The sequence below is a fragment of the Fulmarus glacialis genome, unplaced genomic scaffold (genome assembly GCF_000690835.1).
Source record: "Fulmarus glacialis isolate BGI_N327 unplaced genomic scaffold, ASM69083v1 scaffold44162, whole genome shotgun sequence".
NCBI classification, from domain to species: Eukaryota; Metazoa; Chordata; class Aves; order Procellariiformes; family Procellariidae; genus Fulmarus; species Fulmarus glacialis.
This window is the reverse complement of record NW_009199289.1, coordinates 337-21,084: the sequence shown is the minus strand read 5'-3', so window position 1 is coordinate 21,084 and position 20,748 is coordinate 337. Positions and strand designations below refer to the sequence as shown.

At 41.0% G+C, this 20,748-nt stretch overlaps 1 protein-coding gene across 1 annotated transcript; it reads right to left on the bottom strand.

Annotated features, from left to right (window-relative positions):
• Positions 1-318: 318 nt before the first annotated feature.
• DHRS7 (dehydrogenase/reductase (SDR family) member 7) lies at positions 319-16,254 on the bottom strand (the record flags this gene model as incomplete). The annotated part of the gene is made up of 6 exons (XM_009573196.1): positions 319-530; positions 1,270-1,485; positions 2,963-3,085; positions 8,632-8,871; positions 9,886-9,992; positions 16,102-16,254. Coding segments are annotated over 6 exons (875 nt in total), but the record flags the coding sequence as incomplete, so codon positions are not given.
• Positions 16,255-20,748: the final 4,494 nt, after the last annotated feature.

Below are 20,748 nucleotides of genomic sequence, written 5' to 3'. Positions count from 1 at the left end.
GATATACATTTTGCTCTCAGAGCACCTGCAGGGCAAAAATGAAATAAAATACCCTTTTCCTAAAAGGAACACTTCACAAACACAGACTATACATCCTTACCCTTTATACCACAAGCTTCTACTTGTGGGGTTTTTTTTGCTCAACGTCCATTAGGAATGAAAGTGAGGGAAATGGGATCCTGTGGGTATATAATTTTTAGCCTGCTCACCAAATATTTGCCAATGTCTTAGCAACAGAAAAACAAAATAATACTGCCTGGCCTCTCCTCTCAATTCTTGTAAGCTTAAAAATTCAGCCTATGCGAGTTTGGCATGAAACAGGTATGTTTAGAAAGAGATTTTTATTTAGTCAAGTGTGTATACAGCTTGATAGATTTGTCAAGTTACATGATGACAAAGGCACAACAGATAAAAAAAAGCTTTTGTTTGCAGTCACGCAATATGAAAAAAGTGTCTCAGCCTTAGCACAAGCAGGATTTTGTACACATTTGTCCTTACTTCTTCTTTCTTGAGTAAGAGGCATCAGCGTCCTGGAGTGAGAGTACATTAAATCAGTATTTTCCCCCCCTTATTAAGTCCTTCGCCCACAGTGTTATTTTGCTTGAAACAGTTCGTGACAGTGGACAGTTACAGTGTGGAAGTAGGAAGTTTCAAGTTGCCTATGCCACCCTTATTTTTGCATTTCCCACTTTTGGAGTACTTTAACATGGTTTTTTGTACTGAGTTCAACAAAAACACAGTAAAAAAATACCATCTACCAAGCAGTATTGCAAGAACAGAACACTGCACTGCACATCTGTCTTCTGGGAAGTGAATGTGAGTGAAGAGCCCTGACAGACAGTAGTACTGCTTAACACAATTCTGGGAGGTGCTCAGATTATGTGCCTGATATAAAAACTAGACACAACCAAGGGAGAAGTTTTCAACAGTCTTAATTCCAAGCTGCATTAATAATTTACACTAGTGACTTATAGCTCGGCTCTGCGTTAATGCTGAGTTCTGAACTTGCAGCCTGTGTGATGAAGATCAGAGCAAGACCTTTGGCACTGCAAGACATACCGACTTCCCTGTCCTGTGGTGTGACCACGCTGCAGTAATTCTAGACTACCAGGCATGCAGCGATGGAGTCTGGCCTGGCATCAGCTGCTAGGGAAGTGAGGAAGGAAAAAGGAAACAGATCCAAAATGCAATCCCAACATTCCCATGGCTAAAGAATCTGTCAGCAGAGTAAAAAAAGCAAGCAAACAGAGGAGAGAGGAATAAACTTACCACCCCGCTCTTAAAGTTCTGTATCCTCCTCTTGCCCATCCTGTTCATCAGCCACCAAGCCCAAGTGGGTGCATACTGCCAGAGGTAGCAAACGGCCAGATAGGGGTGGTCGCTGATCCAAGCCTCCTTCAGGTCGTTGGCTGTGCTCACCAGGGTGAGCCGGACACAGCGGTCGGTTGGCATCTTGTGGGACTGATCACCGCTGTTCTCTATGGACTGGAGGGGAGAGACAGCAAGCCAGGAGGGTTAGAACCAGACTTCTGTTCATGGGAGAGAGAGGGCCAGTGTCTGTGCAACAGACATACTCCTCCCAGTTTCTCCACTGTGCACAAGCAGGATGACCCAGCCAGTACAGCGGAGACTGGGGCTGGGGAACCCGTTCCTCGCTATGCTAATCCTCTAGTTTAGTGCGGGAACACTTACCACCTTCCTTTAGCACACATGCTTAAAGCACCCTTTTAATTAATGTCTCAATTGATGGGCCAAAGAAGGTTAAAAAATGGATCTCCAAACTCTGCCCTGCTTCAGCATGGCTTCTACTTTATCATGAAACAGATCTACCACAAGTTACCCATTCTGCAGCTGAGGGCTCTGAGAAATGGGAACTTTCCCATTCCCAGCTGCCTACCCCCATTATATGCTACAAGTTACTCAGTAACCAAGTTAGTAGATGAGGCCACATTCCCCATTAACTGAAATATTCCTGCCAGCTCTGCCCTGTGGGCAGCCATCTCAAACAACAGAAAAGCAACCGGCTTCTTCAGTGGCAGGGATGTCTTACTTGAAATCTTGTCCACATGTACCGCTTAGCGAATGTAACCACAGCCCTGTGAATTTACATGCATTTCACTCCAGCAGTAACAGACTGCTCTATCAGCCTGTTCTCCTACTTCCCAGAGCAAAAGCAATTCTGGTCTAGATTCAGTCTTCCTCCTAGGTCTTTTGCCATGCTGAAATCTGAGGAATTTGTTTTGCAAGCTTTCCAGATTGCTCAAAAAGTACATCTTTTCTTTCACGGAAGTATGAAATTTTGCAAGCCTTTCAGAACTTGATTCAACAATGGGAGATTCCCCCCCAAACGCGCTGGTGGGTTATTCTGAGCTTTAAATCAATTGAATTTAGGACAGATTACATTTTGATGTATCATAGTAACAATTTTTGCCAGCTACTTTGTTAGACAGCCTTTATTAAAAGCAATTGTGCAGTTGGAAGGTTTTGCTTTTTCTCCTTGAACAATCGCTAACAGGAAAAGAATGCATGCCTCGCATCAGCTGACTCTAGTGGCTTTGCCAACAACAGCGTCAACCAAACAGAGGACATCGTGACTAGGGCAAACAAAAAGCTACCTGTGCAGAAAGGACAGAAAGGATTCTGCATGCAGAATTGTGTCCAGAAAATCCTGGCCTTTCCCCCCAAAGTGCAGCAGGGCAGCTGTACAGTAAATTTTACTAGACTTCGATAGTATGTGATGGAAGAGAGAAGGCGTAACAATTCTCAAACTTTGTTTTCATTTGATATGGACTTGATACCACAAAGAATTACAAGACTATACGAAGTTCTGCACCAATCAAAGCACTTCTTGGTAAGACGATGATGTTTGTTTGCTAGGAGGAGAAAGAGAAAAGAAAACCACGAAAGGATCACTGGGCCTGCAGCAAAACTTGGATTTATCACAACAGAATTGAGTCCTTACCTTTGCAAGATTCTCCGTAAAGACATTTTGTATAATCTTAGACTGTACAGGCCCTGGGCATATGTTGATGATACTTATCTCAGGGTAGTCAGTCAGCTCAGTCCGAAGAGAATTAAAAAAACCCTAGAAGAAAAGACTATAATGTAATCTTCCTTTGCCGTATTTCCACATGTAGCAAGGTTTAACTGACAACATATTTTCATACTAATTCCATGCTATAAAGATAACGGTATTCCGCTAAAAGCAATTCCTACTACTTTGTTTGACTTTTCACATTCAATGGCTAATTTAAAATTTTATCTGCAATTACAGACATTGATATATAAATCACTGAGGAATCTATCCTTGACTTCTCAAATACACAATCATTTCTCTAAACTACAGTTGGATTCTGCTGTCCCTGTCCTGAGGATGAGCCTCACTGTTTTGGTAGCGGAAGTGCCACCAATTTTAAGAACTGCAATATCGTGTAAATAATCTTTTGCAGGTGAATTGCTCTTTGTGGTGAGATTAAAGATTTTAAATTGTTTTTATTGAGTAAGTGGCACTTGTTTTATATAAGAGGAGGAGGAAAGCTTTTCAGCATATTAAGTCAAAGATTCACCCTGATATTTTAGGGGGGCAATTCTGCACCACTGAATTCACTGCAGAGTTTGAAATTTGCATCCACATAGATATAAATCTTATTTCAGCTCAGGAATACGCTACCAGTGTATCTAAGTTAAACTGTAATTAGAAAAACTGCAAGTATTTCTTTTCTTTAAGCTAAGAGGATGCAAGTTTTTCTAATCTCTGTAGCAACTCACATTTAGACAGCAACTATTATGGGGAACGTGATCAATTCAGGAAGGTGCTTCCTACCAAAGTTGCTGGTCAAGCAGTGCAGAGCTATGATTCAGCAAACATCACATCATGTCTTATCTTTGACCTGGTTAACAACAGTTCCCTGTATTTATTCTAACACATAATTTTGTTAGAATACTGTCACACTGTCACAACAGAGACAGTGTAAGCAGAGGCTGATAAACTTCTCCCACTGTAGTAAAAATTTGTAATTTATACTCCCACCCAGCTTGGGAAGAGGGCTGGCTGACCCAGAGCTCTGAACTAAATTGCAACACAGGGCCAAAATCAGTCAGATATGCTCCTGTGATGACAGAGAAGGAGTCAACTGGGGCAATCCACTAAAGCTAAGCAATGAGTTGCACACCAGTGCACACCTATGACCAAGAACATGGGCTCTAATTTCCCAATTGCTGGTGACTAATTCCAGCTTATAGATTGCATACAGGCTTTGCAGTTATGTTCCATAAAAACGCTGACCATGTATTTCAAGTTATAAGTACCTGCAGGCCCCATAACTAATATCACATCTTCACAGCACGTTATCAAAGCCTGGAGATGTGTAACTTCTAGAGGAGCAAGTTCTAACATAAAGACACTCACATGCCCAGAAGTCTGCTTCTGGACACACTGGGAAGCATCTCAGATCTGCTAACCATCCAACTGTTTTGGATTAAAAACCCAGGCCCTCCCCTAGATTAACTCCTGCCCTGAGAGGAGCCTCCTCCACCCCTGGTGCACACCTTCAGGTGTGGCACCAATACGGCGGTGCTTTATCCACCACTCTAGGCTAATGCTACAGCCCAGACCTGCACTTCCCACATTCCCTCCTTTCCCCAAAGGGTCCTGAGCCGCTTATCTCAGAAAAGCCCCTTAACCCCCAAGTTGTGCAGTCCTGTCACAAAGTTGTGACATTCAGTCCAGCTGAGGAAAAAGTAACAAGTGAAAAGACACTAGACCCCAAAGGGGAGAAGGTGGCAGCACGTGTCATGAGCATGGCCACCTGGGTGAGGCGTTGAGGCAGTACTGCTTCTTGTTCACGAGTGCTTTCTATCTTATTCACCCAGCAATGAATGGAAGTCCAAGCTCTCCTAGAAATACTGCCTGAACAGCAGCCTACGCAGCTATCCTCCCTCCTTTGGACAATCGTTGGTTATTCCATCAACACTAAACTGCACGAAAAGGACTAAGCAAGAGCTCTCCCAGCCCACACTCCCTTATCACTCCCTGGTGTTTTGGTGAGGAGAAGAGCTGACTCCCATTTTGCCTGAAGGAGACAAACTCAAGATGTACTTCCAGGAGTCGAGGAGGTGGAAGGGTGTGTGTCTGGGAATGCTGTGACAGAAGGGAAGCCAGAAACATTGCTCAGTCACTTGTGACAAAGTACCTACACCAGATCAAATGCTGGGAGGCTTCTGGGATACAAATTCTACCTAAAAATGGGCACCTGCCCACAGTCCTGAGTAGCCACATGAAGGCACACAACAGCAGTCAGCTCTGTAGGCAACTTCAGACACCTTTCTGTAGAGGGCTCTGGCACACTCCACTCTCAGACTGCTGCTTCTCTCCAAGTATTACAAAGGGAGCCTTGCTGACCTGAGCAAGTTGCAAGACACAAAAAGCTGTGCATTGGTCCAGTGAGCCTGCGTTATCTTTGAAGATCCTGTCTACACAGCAGCCGATCACAGGGCTGCTGAGGCTTTTTTCAGAGTGCTGTGTGAGTAGCACTGTCAAAGTCAGTGCTATTTCATTAAAGGGTCACACAGCCTGTAAACATGAAATGCATGTAGCCAGAGATCACAGCGAGCTCCTGTTTCTGCTCTGTGACCATGCTGCTATCCCCCTCCATCTCAAGGGGTTTGTGTGCCTCCTCCTTCCCCAGTGCTGCAGTTCCAAGTTTTTACACCATGGAAGAGGTGTAGTCTTCACCAGTAACACAGGATGGCCAGGGCACTTGCTCAGCTGAAATCCTGGCTGACAGGCATTGAACAGAGCCTCTTGAAGACAGAATCTCACATACTCTCAGTCCCCTCTGGAGGCTCTACCTACAGCATATACAGGTTCTCTAATTCCAGCACTTATCTTAAATATCCAAAGGTAGGTGGTATGAAATTCCTCCACTTCCTCCCAGAAGAGAAGCTTAAAATTCCTAAGTAAAAAAACAAAGTACTCTCTTCTTTAAATTCAGGCAGAAGCAGACCCAGATTTGGCAGCAGTAAAGTGCAAAGGGAAGAATCAAGCCCAAGCTGAAGCCAGCTCTGACATAGAGACAAGGTCTGTGGAACAGGAACTGCTTTAAGCCACCTCTGGGCCTTTCCAGCTTAGAGACCAAATCCTAGAAGATGCTGAAGAAGGCAAGGCTGAACTGACTTCTACTATGACAGAAACATTTAGAAATTCCCCTAATGACCAGAGACTGAACAAAGAGAGTAGCCATTGCTGCTCAGTGCAGTCCATGTGCTTATTAGACAAGTTCCTGATTAAGGAACATTTTGAAGGCCGCCATTTCCATTCCACTCCACATGCCACCAATTATATGAATTACAACTAGATGAATGGCACACGATCTCCATGAGCATCATCACACTAGGACAGAAACTGCATCAGTCAGATGCAGACTCCCGTGGACTTGACTCATGCTCTTACCGCACTCCCAAAACTGAAATAAAGGGTAATTTCATCAGTAGAACATTGTTATCAAGAATTCCAGTTGGCGTGAATCAAAGCACGATTGTTTCAAGAACAAATTTTAATTCTTAACAGAACTCCTTCCTTCCTTCCTCCTCCAACTGCCATTTAAAAGAAATTTATTAAAAAAAAAAAAAAAAACACAAAAACAAACAGAACAAAAGGAGGGACTTTTTCAAAAAAGGCATAATTAAGATTGCAGCATTAACTGTGTCAGCTGTGGTAGACTCCAAGGCATGAATTAAAAAAAAAAAAAAAACCATAATAGATTAAGTCATGTCAGATAGGCACATATTTAATAGCACGTATTTAATAATTGGTGGCCAAAATGCAATCTCTATTCTAAGATCTTCTCGAAATGAAGGTTGATACATGCTGGGAAAACACAACAGGAAAAGCATAACTTTATGCTTCATCTAATTTTTCCCCTACCCTCTCTCTAGCCATTTCTTCTTGGTCATCGTCAGAGATGGGCTACTGGGCTATCTGAAGAGGACTGCCATTCCTATAGACTTCCTTCACCTGAACTGTACTGGTGAAGCTTGATACTTAAAAAAAGCTTTTCTAGTTTTTCAGGGTTTCATGCCCACGTCTGGCCATAACTCCAGACTGACAAGAGACTTTCAGACCGAGTCTTTTTGAAATCTATATTGCAAATCAAACGTTTTAACACCTGCAATTAGTATTTGCAGAATTACTGTGAAAGAGATTTGGAGTTATTGAGCAGAGGTAGAAGCTAACAAAGATACAAGCAGTTCAGTTAGCTTATTTTTAATTAATCCAGAAATTTTAGTAAACTATCTCTTTAAAGCTTCTTCCATGTTCTCAATCTTAAGATGAGTTTCAGAGTTCTGAGACTTTTTAAAGTAACACGTGAATTCCTTGTGCTCTGCAACTAATTAGCCATGCTTAGACCAACTACACCACACCCAAAAGATAATTCAACTGAAAGAACACTTAATAAATAAAGGAGCATAAAGGGAATTCATGCTTCTACTCATTGCATTCTTCTAATTTAAATCTACTAGACTTAAACCAAAAGCTGGCCTCTAATGGGCAATTTCATCGCTGCCATTCAAATGAAGAGCAGCAGACCTCTCCCCATCACTAACTGAAAACTTTTTATCAGCAGAGACCTGTCACTGTCTACTACATCTTCATTCTTACAAGTGCCTACTGGCTTTGCAGTGTCAGCCACTTGTTACATTTTTGTTGTTGTTAGTCAAATTGTCAAAAAGATATTGATCCAATAGTTAAGCAAAGTTATTTACCCTGTTTATGTGCTTAAATCCAGCAGGGACTAAGAAGGTGCCAGTTCTTTTAAATCATCACTGAGCACAGCTGAAGTTTATTTTACTGAGATCAAAGTGTACATTAGTGGGAAGTCAAACAGTGGTGAAAGACAAATATGTCTAAATAAATTTACTAGTTAAACAAATGATTCCTCAATGATACAGGCAGTCCTTTTTCCCCAGGTACTTTTCTGAGCGACTTTCTGAGACTACTTTCAAAAACTCTTTCCAAGCAATATTGAATAGTTAAGTATTATGCAGCAGATAACTTCCTAAGATACTATGAGCTGCCAGTTCCTCACACCACAGCAAGATTCAGAACTGCTGGGAGGATTCGTTCAGATGTTCTCAGCTAGATCAGGAATTCTCATTTCTCTGAGCAGTCTGCTTTACCACTCATTGTTCTCACTTTACTGTCCTAAACATTTCCTGTAGTCTTAAAACTCTCACCAGTGACTTTTCCTCCCTAACTGAATTAAGATGAGAACATTAGGGCTTCTATATGCAACAGAATAATCCTCTGATTTAGGTACTCCTTCATCTGAAGGCCAGAGGCTAAGGTCTTGTGTTTCACATTGGAATTCAACTACGTAGTGGTTAGGCCCAACTAAGATGGCGTTTGAATTTTAGTCAGGTAAATAAATCTACGCTGGCAGCTGAGATATTTCATATTTCAGAGCAAATTAATTTTAAAGGACTTTCAAAACCGGAGAAAATTACATACGCTGTGTGCAACTTCAGGGGACTCTTGTGTTTTCTGCACGGAATAAAGTCCTCTGCTATAGCACTAACTGATGGTGGTCTATTACACAACAAGACTTAATTAATCTCAGAAATTTAACTTACCTGCAGAGCATGCTTGCTGGCACAGTACCCAGAGGCAAGAGGAGCTCCCATGATACCCATCACACTGCTCACAGTAACAACCTTTCCTTTTTTCCTTTGGATCATGTGATTCAGGACATGTTTTGTTAAAGAGATTGTACCTAGGTAGTTGAGTTCCATTATGGCACTGTAGACATCCAGGTTTGTATCCACAAACAGAGAGCGCTGGGAACGTCCACCGTTGTTGACCAAAACATCAATCTCAGGAAAGACACAACGATGTATTAATATAACACATTTCCTTTAATACTTGCGCTTCCTCAGGCAATTGTTAAGTGACTATTCTCTTCTCTCTAATGTCGTCTCTGCCATACACAAGTAAGATGTATCAGGTGCTGAAGAAGTTTCAGCAGTTGCTCTCCCCCACTAGACTTCCCCTCTGAATTGAAGTCTGGCTAATTTTGAGCTGAGTCAACAGAACAGGAATACAGTGTTTGACGCCAAACAAGGTTAACTCCTAGTACAGGAACACTGGCAGCTGGAAAGTTGTTTTCCACACAACATTTTTTAACCCTGCTGCACTGTAGCAAGTAACACTTAACACTCAGGTCCTGAAAGGTGACCCCTGAAAATACGTTTTATGCAAAACCAGAAACCAACTAGAGCAAAGGACAGCAGAAACAAATCTAGTACCAATAATTTCACTGTGAAACCAAAATACCAAATATGGACTAAAGGCCTAGCTTGAAGCTTTGCACATCGCACTTAATGTTAGTTAGATCTGACTACTATTGTTTTAGCTACATACACTGGACTAGCAATCTAGAAAACTATGCACAAAACAAGGAAAACAATTGTGCCTGGTGTCCAGTTTCGTCCCATATGGCTCTGAACCCAAATTACATGCGTTACTGAAACTACAAAATAAAGGTTCTGACTTTCAAACACAATTTTAAGCCCTAAATGTACAGCGGAGGATTGTTCCAGTTGGTCCAGAAATTCAGTGACATTAAGTGAATTTTTAGTTCTTGGTAATGACCAGTGATTGATTGTTCATTGCCGCACCTCTGCAAAGCCTGCTGAAACCCAGAAGCAAGAAACAGAAGGGACGAGAATTTAGGTACTTTCTGGCAAGCTCAATACTGAAACTTAAGAAAGATGTAGACTCTGGTGAATTTACCATACAACAGAATAAAAGTGAAATACGAACATAAATGCAGGTATAGGAGATAGATAGAGAAGAAAAAGAAGTTTAACCCCAGAAGCACACCCTACCTTGCCAAAATGCTTAAGAACACTGTTGGTTGCAGCTTCATGAGAGCTTCGGTCAGTCAGGTCAAGACGCAGAACAAGGATATCTTTGTCACTCAAGCTGCTCATCTCTAAAAACAACCATGAAGTGAATGGGAACCGGTAAAATTGCTAACATAACAATTGTGGGAAACGTAATGTGCTTTTAAACACCACATTTTCACTAAAAAGACACCGAGAAATCATAACATTAAGTTGGAAATAAAATGCTTGCTTTGTTTTCATTTTGATCTCCACATACAATCCATTTTTAATCTGTTTCTACCAAGTCCTTCTTTTCTCATCATTATGTTTTTGCTTGTGAAGAGCTTGACTTTATTAAGTAGGCTTGTGTAGCACAATATAGACAATTGAGTTCTCCAAATAAATTGCAATAGTTGGCAGTAACATATGACAGGATTATTTGATACCGACATTTTTCACTGAGCCATTCAGAAGCACAGTGTATTGGCAGCCTTGACACTTTGCTTGTATGTTAACTGGTAAAGCATGTTTATCCTTGGCAATAGGACTAATACAATTTAGACCCAAAACACAACATATATACATGAGTAGCTACGAGGCAAAGTCTAGAGAAGCTAGATTATTGGAGGATTATTGGAAAAGGTAGAAGGAGAAGGTTTTTGTTTAACTGACAGCTTTTAATATATCCACCTCCTGAAATAAAAGTCAGCTGTCGTCAAGTTCAAGCCTTTATGTTGTGTGTTTGTACCACTGTCTCTTCAGAACAACTGACCTTTTCCATAGAAAGTATTTCTTGAGCAGTGATTTGCTACCCTGGGGTTTTGGGGCAGATGACTCACAAAAATAGTGTCTTCAATGTTAATCTTTTCAGCTTTTTTTTTTAACTACATATAACATGATTTTAACTTTATTTATACTAGTTTGATAGTGCTATTTTTGTTTCTAAATTGATTCACAGCCACAACTAAGTGTACCTGCTCCCCTTTAAGCAGCTGCCCTCTTCAGAGAGCCTAAGGCTCTGATTTTTTAATTACTATTTCTTGCATATACAGGGAAGGCTGAACTTTGTCTTTACAGTGATGTACAAATAAGGAGGTTACTTAAATCCGTAAGTTACCTCTGTTCAAAGGTCACTAGTATTTAGGCTACTGGTTATAATAAACCCATCTGTTTGGTTTAAAGCTACCAGTATTTCCATTTATTGCTCCCTCCAACCCCTCCACGTGTATTTTACCCTCCATTTCTTCCAGAAAGACAAGTAAAATCCATGTAGCTTAAACTACCTTCTCAGAGACACACTCTACCTCATGCTCCCTCAAGCAGATTTGCACAGCTAAAGTCTACTGGGACGTGGAGTGTTTCTGACGTGGATTAACAAGACCACAAGGTCAACCCAGCCAAGAAAGCTACACGGGGGAAAAGAAAAAAGCAGAGGAAGAGACACAGATCGCTGATAGGGAAGTGCTCTTTTATATGATGTAAGAAATTTTTGACTTCAGGAAATATCAAACCAGAGGCCTAGTTCTTGTTCTGGTGCAACCAGTAGTCCAGTCTGATTTCCACCCCTCAAAGCACTCAGACCATACATCTCTATCAGTCTCCTCACTTCTTTTCTGGGGTAAGGAATCCTTGTCTAGTCACTCCTCAGATAGCTTTTACAAAACTTCAAACATTCTTGTTACCCTTTTTCTAAACTTCTCCTACCATCCACTCATGCCCTTGTTCTTCTGGCAGATGACTAGAACTGTGCACAGTGTTGAAGGCATGTACATGTCCCAATTTATATATTGTCAGAATGATGCTCTCCATTCCTTTTACTAATAACCCCAAATATTCCACTTTCTTTTTTGCCTGCTACCAAACTGATGTTTTTAAGGGAACAATCATGATAACCCAGAAAAAGACTTGCTCCCAAGTGGGAGACTTTAGTTTAGAGTTCATCGTTTTACACAACTGCTAACATACATTAGTTAACCTCCTTTAGTGAAGCATCTCCAGCTGCAAAGTGAATTGTACATGGCCACCAGCATTCGGATACAACATATCTGAAACTGAGCACTCAAAGCTCGGTCTACCCAGAACAAAGGCCACTTTCACACAGCTGTATTTTCTGGAGGTCTTCTGAAGTCTCCTTACATAGCAGCTTTACGCTACACGGCTTCTCATTGGGATCAAACTGCCCAACCACCAAGCAGCAGGTCTTCTGACTGACATTTGCCTATCAAGCAATCATGGACTACCTCTTCCCTGTTGACGGTTCATTAAGTTCTAGTTACTTTTTAACTAAAACATGCTTACAATCACCCAAAGCCAACTTGTTTTTTGAAAGACAGCTGCGTAAGTAATACTGACTTAGAATAGTATTTTGTTACGACATCAAGTGTACACCTCCTTCCCCTAGAATCCCCTAGAGGATTTCAGATCAACAACTCTTTTCAATACATGTTAATCCAAGATAGCAGTTTCTCGTAACACAATAAACACTATTACTCATCATAGACTCTTTATTTCCCAGCTCTTCAGCACTTCCTCTTCTATCTTTTATTTCTATCTTGTATAATGCCCTTTAACAGAACATGAGCTTTTAGCAGAGGCTGAACAACATGGCCTTCTGAGGTCCATTCCAACCTCAATTACTGTATAATTCTATAATTTATAGATTGTCTGCTGTTCATTTGGCCTATCTATATTTAAATCATATTTGAGCTTTGCCAAACCAAGAAACATACACCCCATCTACTTTTTACTCCCCCCCCCCCCCTTTTTAGGGCTTTGGAGAGAAAATAGCCTCCAAAGTTACTGGTGAAATTCAACTCATGTCACAGAGAGTGGTTGGAGGAAATACAGAAGCCACTTGCAGGAACCATGTAAGTTATACAAGCGGTTTTCTCTCCCTCCTGCAGAGAAGCGTTGAATTGGCATATGCATGACTGAACAGGTATTACCATAGCTTTTATGGTACTTTCTTTCTCTCTCTCTCCTCCAGCTTTTAAGCAGTGTAGAATGCATAAACGTGTATCATAGGGTGGTGTCTCTGAATTTTGCACACGATAAATGTGCTTGCTTCTGGCATCAGTATGAAAATTATCTAGTTAAGTTGCTGCTGTGTAGAGCATCTACAGCTGGCATGTTAAAGCCTATTAGCTCCAATTATGCCATACAATTCAGCCAAATTCAAGTTGATGTTACATGTTTCAGCTCAATCTTAATCCATCCCACGCTACTCAAACCTTACAGAATACTCTTGAACTCAATTGCAAAAAGAAAACATGCAGATGGAAGCAGGGACAAGCCACCCAGGAAGCACGTGGACCCACCGCCCAAGCATGCAGAAATGCAATCAGGAAGATCAACACTCAGACGGAGTTGAAACTGGTGAGGAATGTGAAAGGCAACCAGGGCTTTGTAAGTACAGCACCAACAAAAGGAAGACCAAAGACAGAGAGAGCTCACTGCTGAATAGGGTGACGAAGGGCACAGAAAAACATGAGGTACTCATTGCCTTCTTTGCCTTAGTCTTCACTGGCAAGATCTCCTCTCAGGTCTCCCACACTCCTGAGGCTAGACTCTGGGGGAAAGAAATACTACCAACATCAGAGGAAGACCAAGTTAGAGATAAACTGCACACATAAGCGGGGCAATATATATATCCAAGATTTGCAAGAGCTGACCAATGTCACTCATCTTTGGAAGGTACTTGCTAAGTGGAGTAGCTCCCCAGTGATTGGAGAAAACCAAATGTCACACAGCCTAACCTTAGTCCTTGGAAAAATTATGTGGCAATTCCTCCTGAAAGCAATTTCCAAGTACATGAAGGACAAGAAGGTGTCTGGGAAAAGCCAGCATAGATTTAGCATGGATATATACTGCCTGACCAACTTAATTGCTTTCTGTGATGAGATGACTGGCTCTGTGGACAAGGGAAGAGCAGTGGATGTTGTTTACCTTGACTATGTAGCTTTCTACGTTGTCTTCCATAGCATCCTTGAAGCTATATTGGGAAATACAAGGGGTCTACATGAGTGGATTACAATTCAAGTGAAAAACAGGCTGGATCACAAGGCCCAAAGAATTCAACCATTCGAAGTCTAACTGGTGGCCAGTTATACGTGGTGTCCCTCCATGATCAATATCTTTTAATATCTTCATTAATGTCTTCATCATCACTTAGATGACAGGACACAACACAGATTTTCAGCAAATTTTCAGTTACATCAAGTTCAAAGGAACAGTTCCTATGCTGGAGGGGAGGACTGCCATTCAGAGGCATCTTAACAAGCTGTAAGAATGTTAAGATTAATGAGGTTTGTCACACCAAAGTCAAATGCAAAATTTCACACCTGGGACAGAATAATGCCATGCAGTACTGCCAGCCAACATCCAAATGGCTAGGTATCAGCTCTCCAAACAAGACCTGAGGTCCTGATGGAAGGACAACAGCAAGTTGGACATAAGTCAGCAATGAGCTCTGGCAGTTACAAATGCTAGTGGGCTGCAATAGCAAGAGCAGACTGAGGGAAGTGACTTTTAAGTGCCTGTACTTAAAAACTGCAACTAGAGTACTGTGTCCAATTTTGGACCCCCCTAGTTCAAGACAAATACTGATAAACTGGAAATAGTGTAGCATAGGGCCACTAAGATGATTAGGGGGTCTAGCGCACATGGTAAGCAAGGAAAGGGGTGGAAAGCTGGGTTTATATAGCCTTGAGAAAAGAAGGGTAAGAGGGGAAGGGGGCCCAATTACTCTCTTCCACTACTTAAAGGCTGGCTATAGAAAATATGGAGTAACTATGTTCCTAAAGAGTTTCCAATATTCCTACTAATCTGACCTATAGTTAAAATAAAGTTCAGTAGCATCTACTTGCAAAACACATGGCTACATAAGACTTCAAAGCTAGTATATACCACAGCTAAGACATTCACAGGGTTACTTCAAGTTGGCAGACGCAGAAATTATCTTACATAAATCTGTACTCCTGGTTCACATCAATTGAAATAATCTTTCTCAACGTTCCTTAGCACATCGCACTCTCATACAAGTGTTGCCTGAAAATGGATATCCAGGATTACGGCTCCTGCCAGCCTATCTAGTGTTATCAGTTTTGCAATGACAACAAACGGCCATAGACGCAAATGTAGTTGCATACTTTTACTGACTGCTAAACACTGCATCATATAGCATTGGAATTTTGCCATGATTACCACTTAACCACACTGTCATCTTATGTCCCTTGCTTCCTTTTGAAGATCATCTATTTAAGTGACTGCTTTTTTCAAGCTTCAGAAAACAGAAATAAGGAGTTGCGCATTTTTGAAGCTCCTTGACAGATTTTCATAGTAGCCTGCTGCAACTTCTCGATTTCTAGAAATGTTCAGGTGCTAACCCAAGACAAATGTTTCATTATTCACCAGCACTCATTCCAAGTAAACTGTGGACATGCTGTCAACATTACCAGGAATGAACTGTCAGTGTCATAATATACTCAGTATAAAATACTGCGTACTGAGCTACAGAGGATATACAGTCTGAAAAAGACTATAATGTTAATCATGTTCAAAACTTCCATTTATCAACATGAATTAACTGTCTATCCCGCTTGTTGTCAAGCCAGAAAACAGGAGGGAAAAAGAGAAACAGGAGGAATGAAATCAGACTACTGACTCAGCAGGCGTATGAAAGATAACTGGAATAGTTAAACATTCTGCTTCACATTTGTTCCTCTTGATCTACAAGAGATCTTCTTTCTTGCATTTGCTCAGAACAACTTTTTCTGAACATTTCTCTTCATTCCTTTTCCAAAGAGGAAAGTCAGTTGTCAGTCTACCTGTAACATGCACAAACCTGAAGGAAGACGACTTCTTAGTAGCATGCAGCTACATGGTTTGGTTCTTAATAGGATGATACCCCTCAGATTGTTTCCTCCATTCCCCACAGTATTTATTCCTTTTCTTAATCTAATATCTTACAAGACCACTTGCAATTGATAATGAGATTTTTAGGTAACGTTGGCTTATGAAGGATCTCATAATGCAAAACTACACAATGGCTTCTTACTCATAAAAAGAAAATACCAGCTTCAAACCTACAGTGAAGCTATGTTTAAAGTTTACTTTCACCATGAAATTTATTCCTGTGATATGTGGGTTAGTGTATCTGTGGCAACTCCATCACAGCAAGAGTGGAACTGCTCGCATGAAGTAGCAAGTTGTACTTACGAAGGCATTTCTTTTTCCCTCTTTCCAGCTCATCCTCTCTTCTTGCTGAGATGGCAAGCAAGGCTCCTATCTTTGATAGCTGGTAAGCCAATTCTTCTCCAATTCCACTTGAAGCTCCTGTCACCCAGACAACCTTGCCACGCAGTTCATTTTCTATCAAAAGAATCAAGACAGTAGATCACACACTGCCAATGCTAGGATAAGCATATAAGTCACTGCAGGGGTAAAATCTGATACTGTTTGTAAGAAATATGTTCAATTTTTTTGGCTATTACAAAATCTTGACTTCTTTATTTTTTGGTCACGTGCAGTTGTGAAATTGTTCATTTCTGTTGCCACTTGAACTTTGTTCCAAGGCTAATCTGAATAAACACTGATTATCTACCTGATGGAAGAAATTTGATTGCGTTTCTGCAAACCATCCACACATAGCATTTCCACTAACCTCATCAAAAACAGCTTCAGAGGAAAAGGGAGAAGAGAATTCTTGGGAATGACAGGAAACAGTTACTGTATTGCAAATCCAAACAAAAGCCTAAGCAAACCTTTCCCAATAATGTCCTACCTCAAAAATGTTCCTGAGTAATTGTCGACAGAAGAAAATTCTCTGAACAAAGACAGCTAATCATAACAAACCAAATGGGTGTTCATCCACTGTTTTGTATCTGATGCAGGTTAATTCCTGCATTGGCTGGAGTACACAGAGTTCCCAAGGTGTAAGCGTGTGAATTTCGCATGTACTTATAGTTCCTGCCCAGGCATGCTTTTTTAACCTGTAGTAAAAACAATGGCATCTTACTCTTTTTACTCCTCTGCTTATATGCCTGTTCCCCCTTGTTTGCAATCATCCCCACTCCATGATACACCTGCGTACCGGGAAAAGGCTTAGCTTTTCAGATATATATACAAAATCATCAAATACAACAGATGGATGAAAATCACCCATTTAATTCTAGAGCATGATTTAAGGACGAATGATCACTAATATCAGAGCACTTTCCAGAATGTATCATTGTCTAACACTTGTATGTGTTCTTCAAGATTAGTCTTAGTGAATATTAGTCTTAGCAATAATCTGACTCAAGTACTTGGAGCACTGCTGACAGGAGCTCTTCCTTCTATTTCTCAAGTTTGTATTCCAGCAATGTCTAACCAACCAAGAAAGATTTCATGGTATAATTCAAATAGAAGAGCCAAATGCAGTTCCTGATACTTAAAGCCAGTTCTATTCTGAAAAAGGCCAGAACAGCATTTTTCAGCTCACTGAAACTTACCCACTCATTTAATTTGGAAAAAGTACTTCTTTTTCAGTGGCTGGGACTGCTTTTACTTCCTGCTTACTTCAGTAATCAGTTCCTGGTTCTCTCTACACCACATTGTGTTTCAAATGTCTACTTTCAGAGTCTTAATGACATAAATTCCATGAAGAGATCAGCACCAAAACCTTCCACCCTTCTGACAAGAGCAGAGAGCACTCAAGACTGACTATCAGAGCTCAGCTTGAGTCTGTGGGACTGGCAGCGAGTATTATTTGTCTTTTTTTAAGCTAACTGTATTTTAGTCAAAGAAAAATCCCTCCTAAACCCAAGCTTTGGTGGTTTTGGGTTGTTTGGGGTTTTTGGTTTGCTTTTAGAAACAATAACAACAACAGGAACAACAGTCACTTTCCAAAGCAGAGATGTATTCTAAGGTTATGAACTTAAGAGGTGGAAAGAGGTCTTGCTGAAGTTGTAGGAATAACCACTGTATTAATCATTATACCAAACGGCTGCTGACTATAAAGCTTATCCACACTCTTTTCCTACAATTAATTCCAATGTTACCAATTCATTGAATTAACCACAAGAAACATGGGGGTTCATCTCTCTTATTACACTTTTTTTAGCAGAAAACCTTTGTAGACAAACACTACATGAACAAAAGAACACATGGACATACTTTCAACCCTGCTTACCACACTCATCTCCTCTTGCTACTGAAAACAAATCCGCTTCCTCCTACCACTTAGTTTCCCTGTTCCCAACCTGTCTTGGGCAGCTTCACTGCAGTTATTCAGGATCTTGTTCTGTGGACAGAATAATTAGTTGAGATAAGGAAAGTTTTCCACCGATTCCTCAGTGCTGATAGCTACCAAGCACTGAGCTACTGGGAGTTAACATAATGGAAAACCTAGCTCAAATGCTGTTGTAGAACAAGTATCAAACAACCAGCTTGCTCTAGAATAAATGTCCTATTACTGGAAATAAGTTTAAAAATTAACCATGCCAAATTAAAAAATAAAAGCAGATTATACTATTACTAACCATTAACTACTGTGTTACAAGGCATAACAAATGAGAGGCTGAACAGAGTACTACTGCAAGTAATCCAAGAAGTGCTTTTGTAGCTCTATTTAGTTTTTTCTCAACATTGTATAGCTCCTATAGCGCAAGGTTGCCATGTCATTTCACTCATGAGAAAAATTTTGGGGGGGGAGGTTTAAAGCAGAACATCCTTCCCACATCCCTAAAGAATCACACCACTATTCCCAGTTTTAAGAGTGGGCTTTCAGATACATAGGCTTTCATACATAAAAGGATCCTCCTTAGCTTGATAGTATTACACTACCTGTGAAAAGCACACCGTTTAGAGTGACTGCTGTTCAGCTAATGAAACACAACACGTAAGGAAAGTCATCCAGCACCCAGTAACCCTGGTCTCCCGACCACACAAATATTTAGAAGATGGGAAGCAATCCAGCATCTGCCAGTGACAAAATCCAGAAGTGAATTCTCCCTATAGAATTGAATCATTGAAATGGAACCAGTCTTACCTATATCAAGGCCTTTCTTCGTAATCATAGTTTACAGCACAAGAGAAAGAAACATATAAGATCACTCTGCCTTCTGGTAAGTATTTTTATCTCCAAAAACTTGGACATCCGTAATACTGTTGTAGAAGTGATAACACAATATAATGACTGGAAGAGTGACAGATCTAATAACAGCTTTAAATAAAAATCAAGGTTTTTTTCCATGGGATCCACACATTACTTACCTAGGCACACTACATTATGCACACAATATGGGGAGGAGGAGGAGAAAAGGGGGAACATATTTAAAGAAACATCTTTTCTAGTGTTTGTCCCTTCTGTTTTCCTACCTGAGCAGTTAGGATCAGAACTGTGGCACCACCATCCCACATGTGTATGGCTGAACCATCAGCAAAATGCCACTTAAGTGCTACCGTTTCAGCTACATATTTTAGTTAATTACAAGCACTGAGGCAGGGGGAGGGGAGGCAAAACACAGCTGACCTCTTTGCAGAGCAAGGGAGCTTATGTTGTCAAAATTCTGCCTGATTCTTCTTACATTACATGTTGAAACAACTACATTGCTCTTTATATGGGAACTTTGAGAGACTAGTTGAAAGGTTTCCAGGCTTCCAATAAGACTGAAGGCTACATTCAAATAACGCTATGTCAACCTGAGAGCTCCTACATCTTGATGTGCATTGCACATAGATCCCTCAGGACAAAGCTTCAATTCTCTTTGTATTAGTCAAGATTTACCTTGTTTCTCTGCCCTGAGTCTTTCCGTGATCTTTGTGAAGTCCACACATGAAGCTATTTTGTAGTTTTCTTATAGTAAGGGAACTACCTGATAGAGTTACTATAATACTTTGGGCTACATACCCAAAGAGTTACTGAAGATTGCTCACACAGATTTAAATTTAGTATTTCTTAGATCTTTATTACTTGTGCATGCTTTTCCGTTCTCTTCTCCATTATATGGACTAGCACTTTTGCAGTAAGCTTCTACTGAAAGCAGAAGACAGATGTCTCAAGAAGTTTGTCCCACTCTTCTCTCAAGCCCTTCCTAATGCCGACCTTCACCCACACCACCATCCCCTACTGAATCATGTTCTCAAGCCCAAACCCTTACTCCTCTGTTCCCCCCAGTCACACATTCCTGATTCGCCTTCATTCAATGCAGTTCTATTTCCCTATCTCAACCCAACATCCAGTTTCACTTCCCACATGGGACATGCTTATAGTGTCCCTTGTCCCATCTTCTTTCAGATCAGCTTCTTCCCCCCGGGTCAGGTGCAGGAAGAGCTCCCCGCTTCCACCTCAACCGCCCGCACCCAGCACAGCTCACAGCAGCCCCGAATCGCCACTGCTGGCTAAGCTGAGGGGGGATATTCAGAAATTCGTGGCTTTTCTGATCAAAAGTCTCTATTAAGCAAATAAAACCTACGATTTTTAAAGATCTTTGTCCAGAAGTAGGCAGAATTACAGTCAAATTAGAAAGATCAACGTGCGCAAGAGTTGAAAATCCCTGTCTGACGGCATTTTATTGAACCTCTGTACCCACAGGTGTCAAAAGCAGCACCTTACAGAAAAATGGTGTAAAGCCACAGACGGCAATCGTGTGGTGCTGTTCCCTTATGCCTTTCAGGGCACAATTCTCGGAAGAGGAAACCCATTTAATCCAAACATTAATATTCATGTTTACCACATTGTAAACACTTTCAGCACTACTGTGAAACCAAAATCGGCTTGAAGATGTAAGAACAAACTGGAACAGAAGCTAAACAGACTATGAAGCAACTCATCCTGGCTCCGCACGCCTATGCCAGAACCAGACATCTGCCCAGAAACGGTGC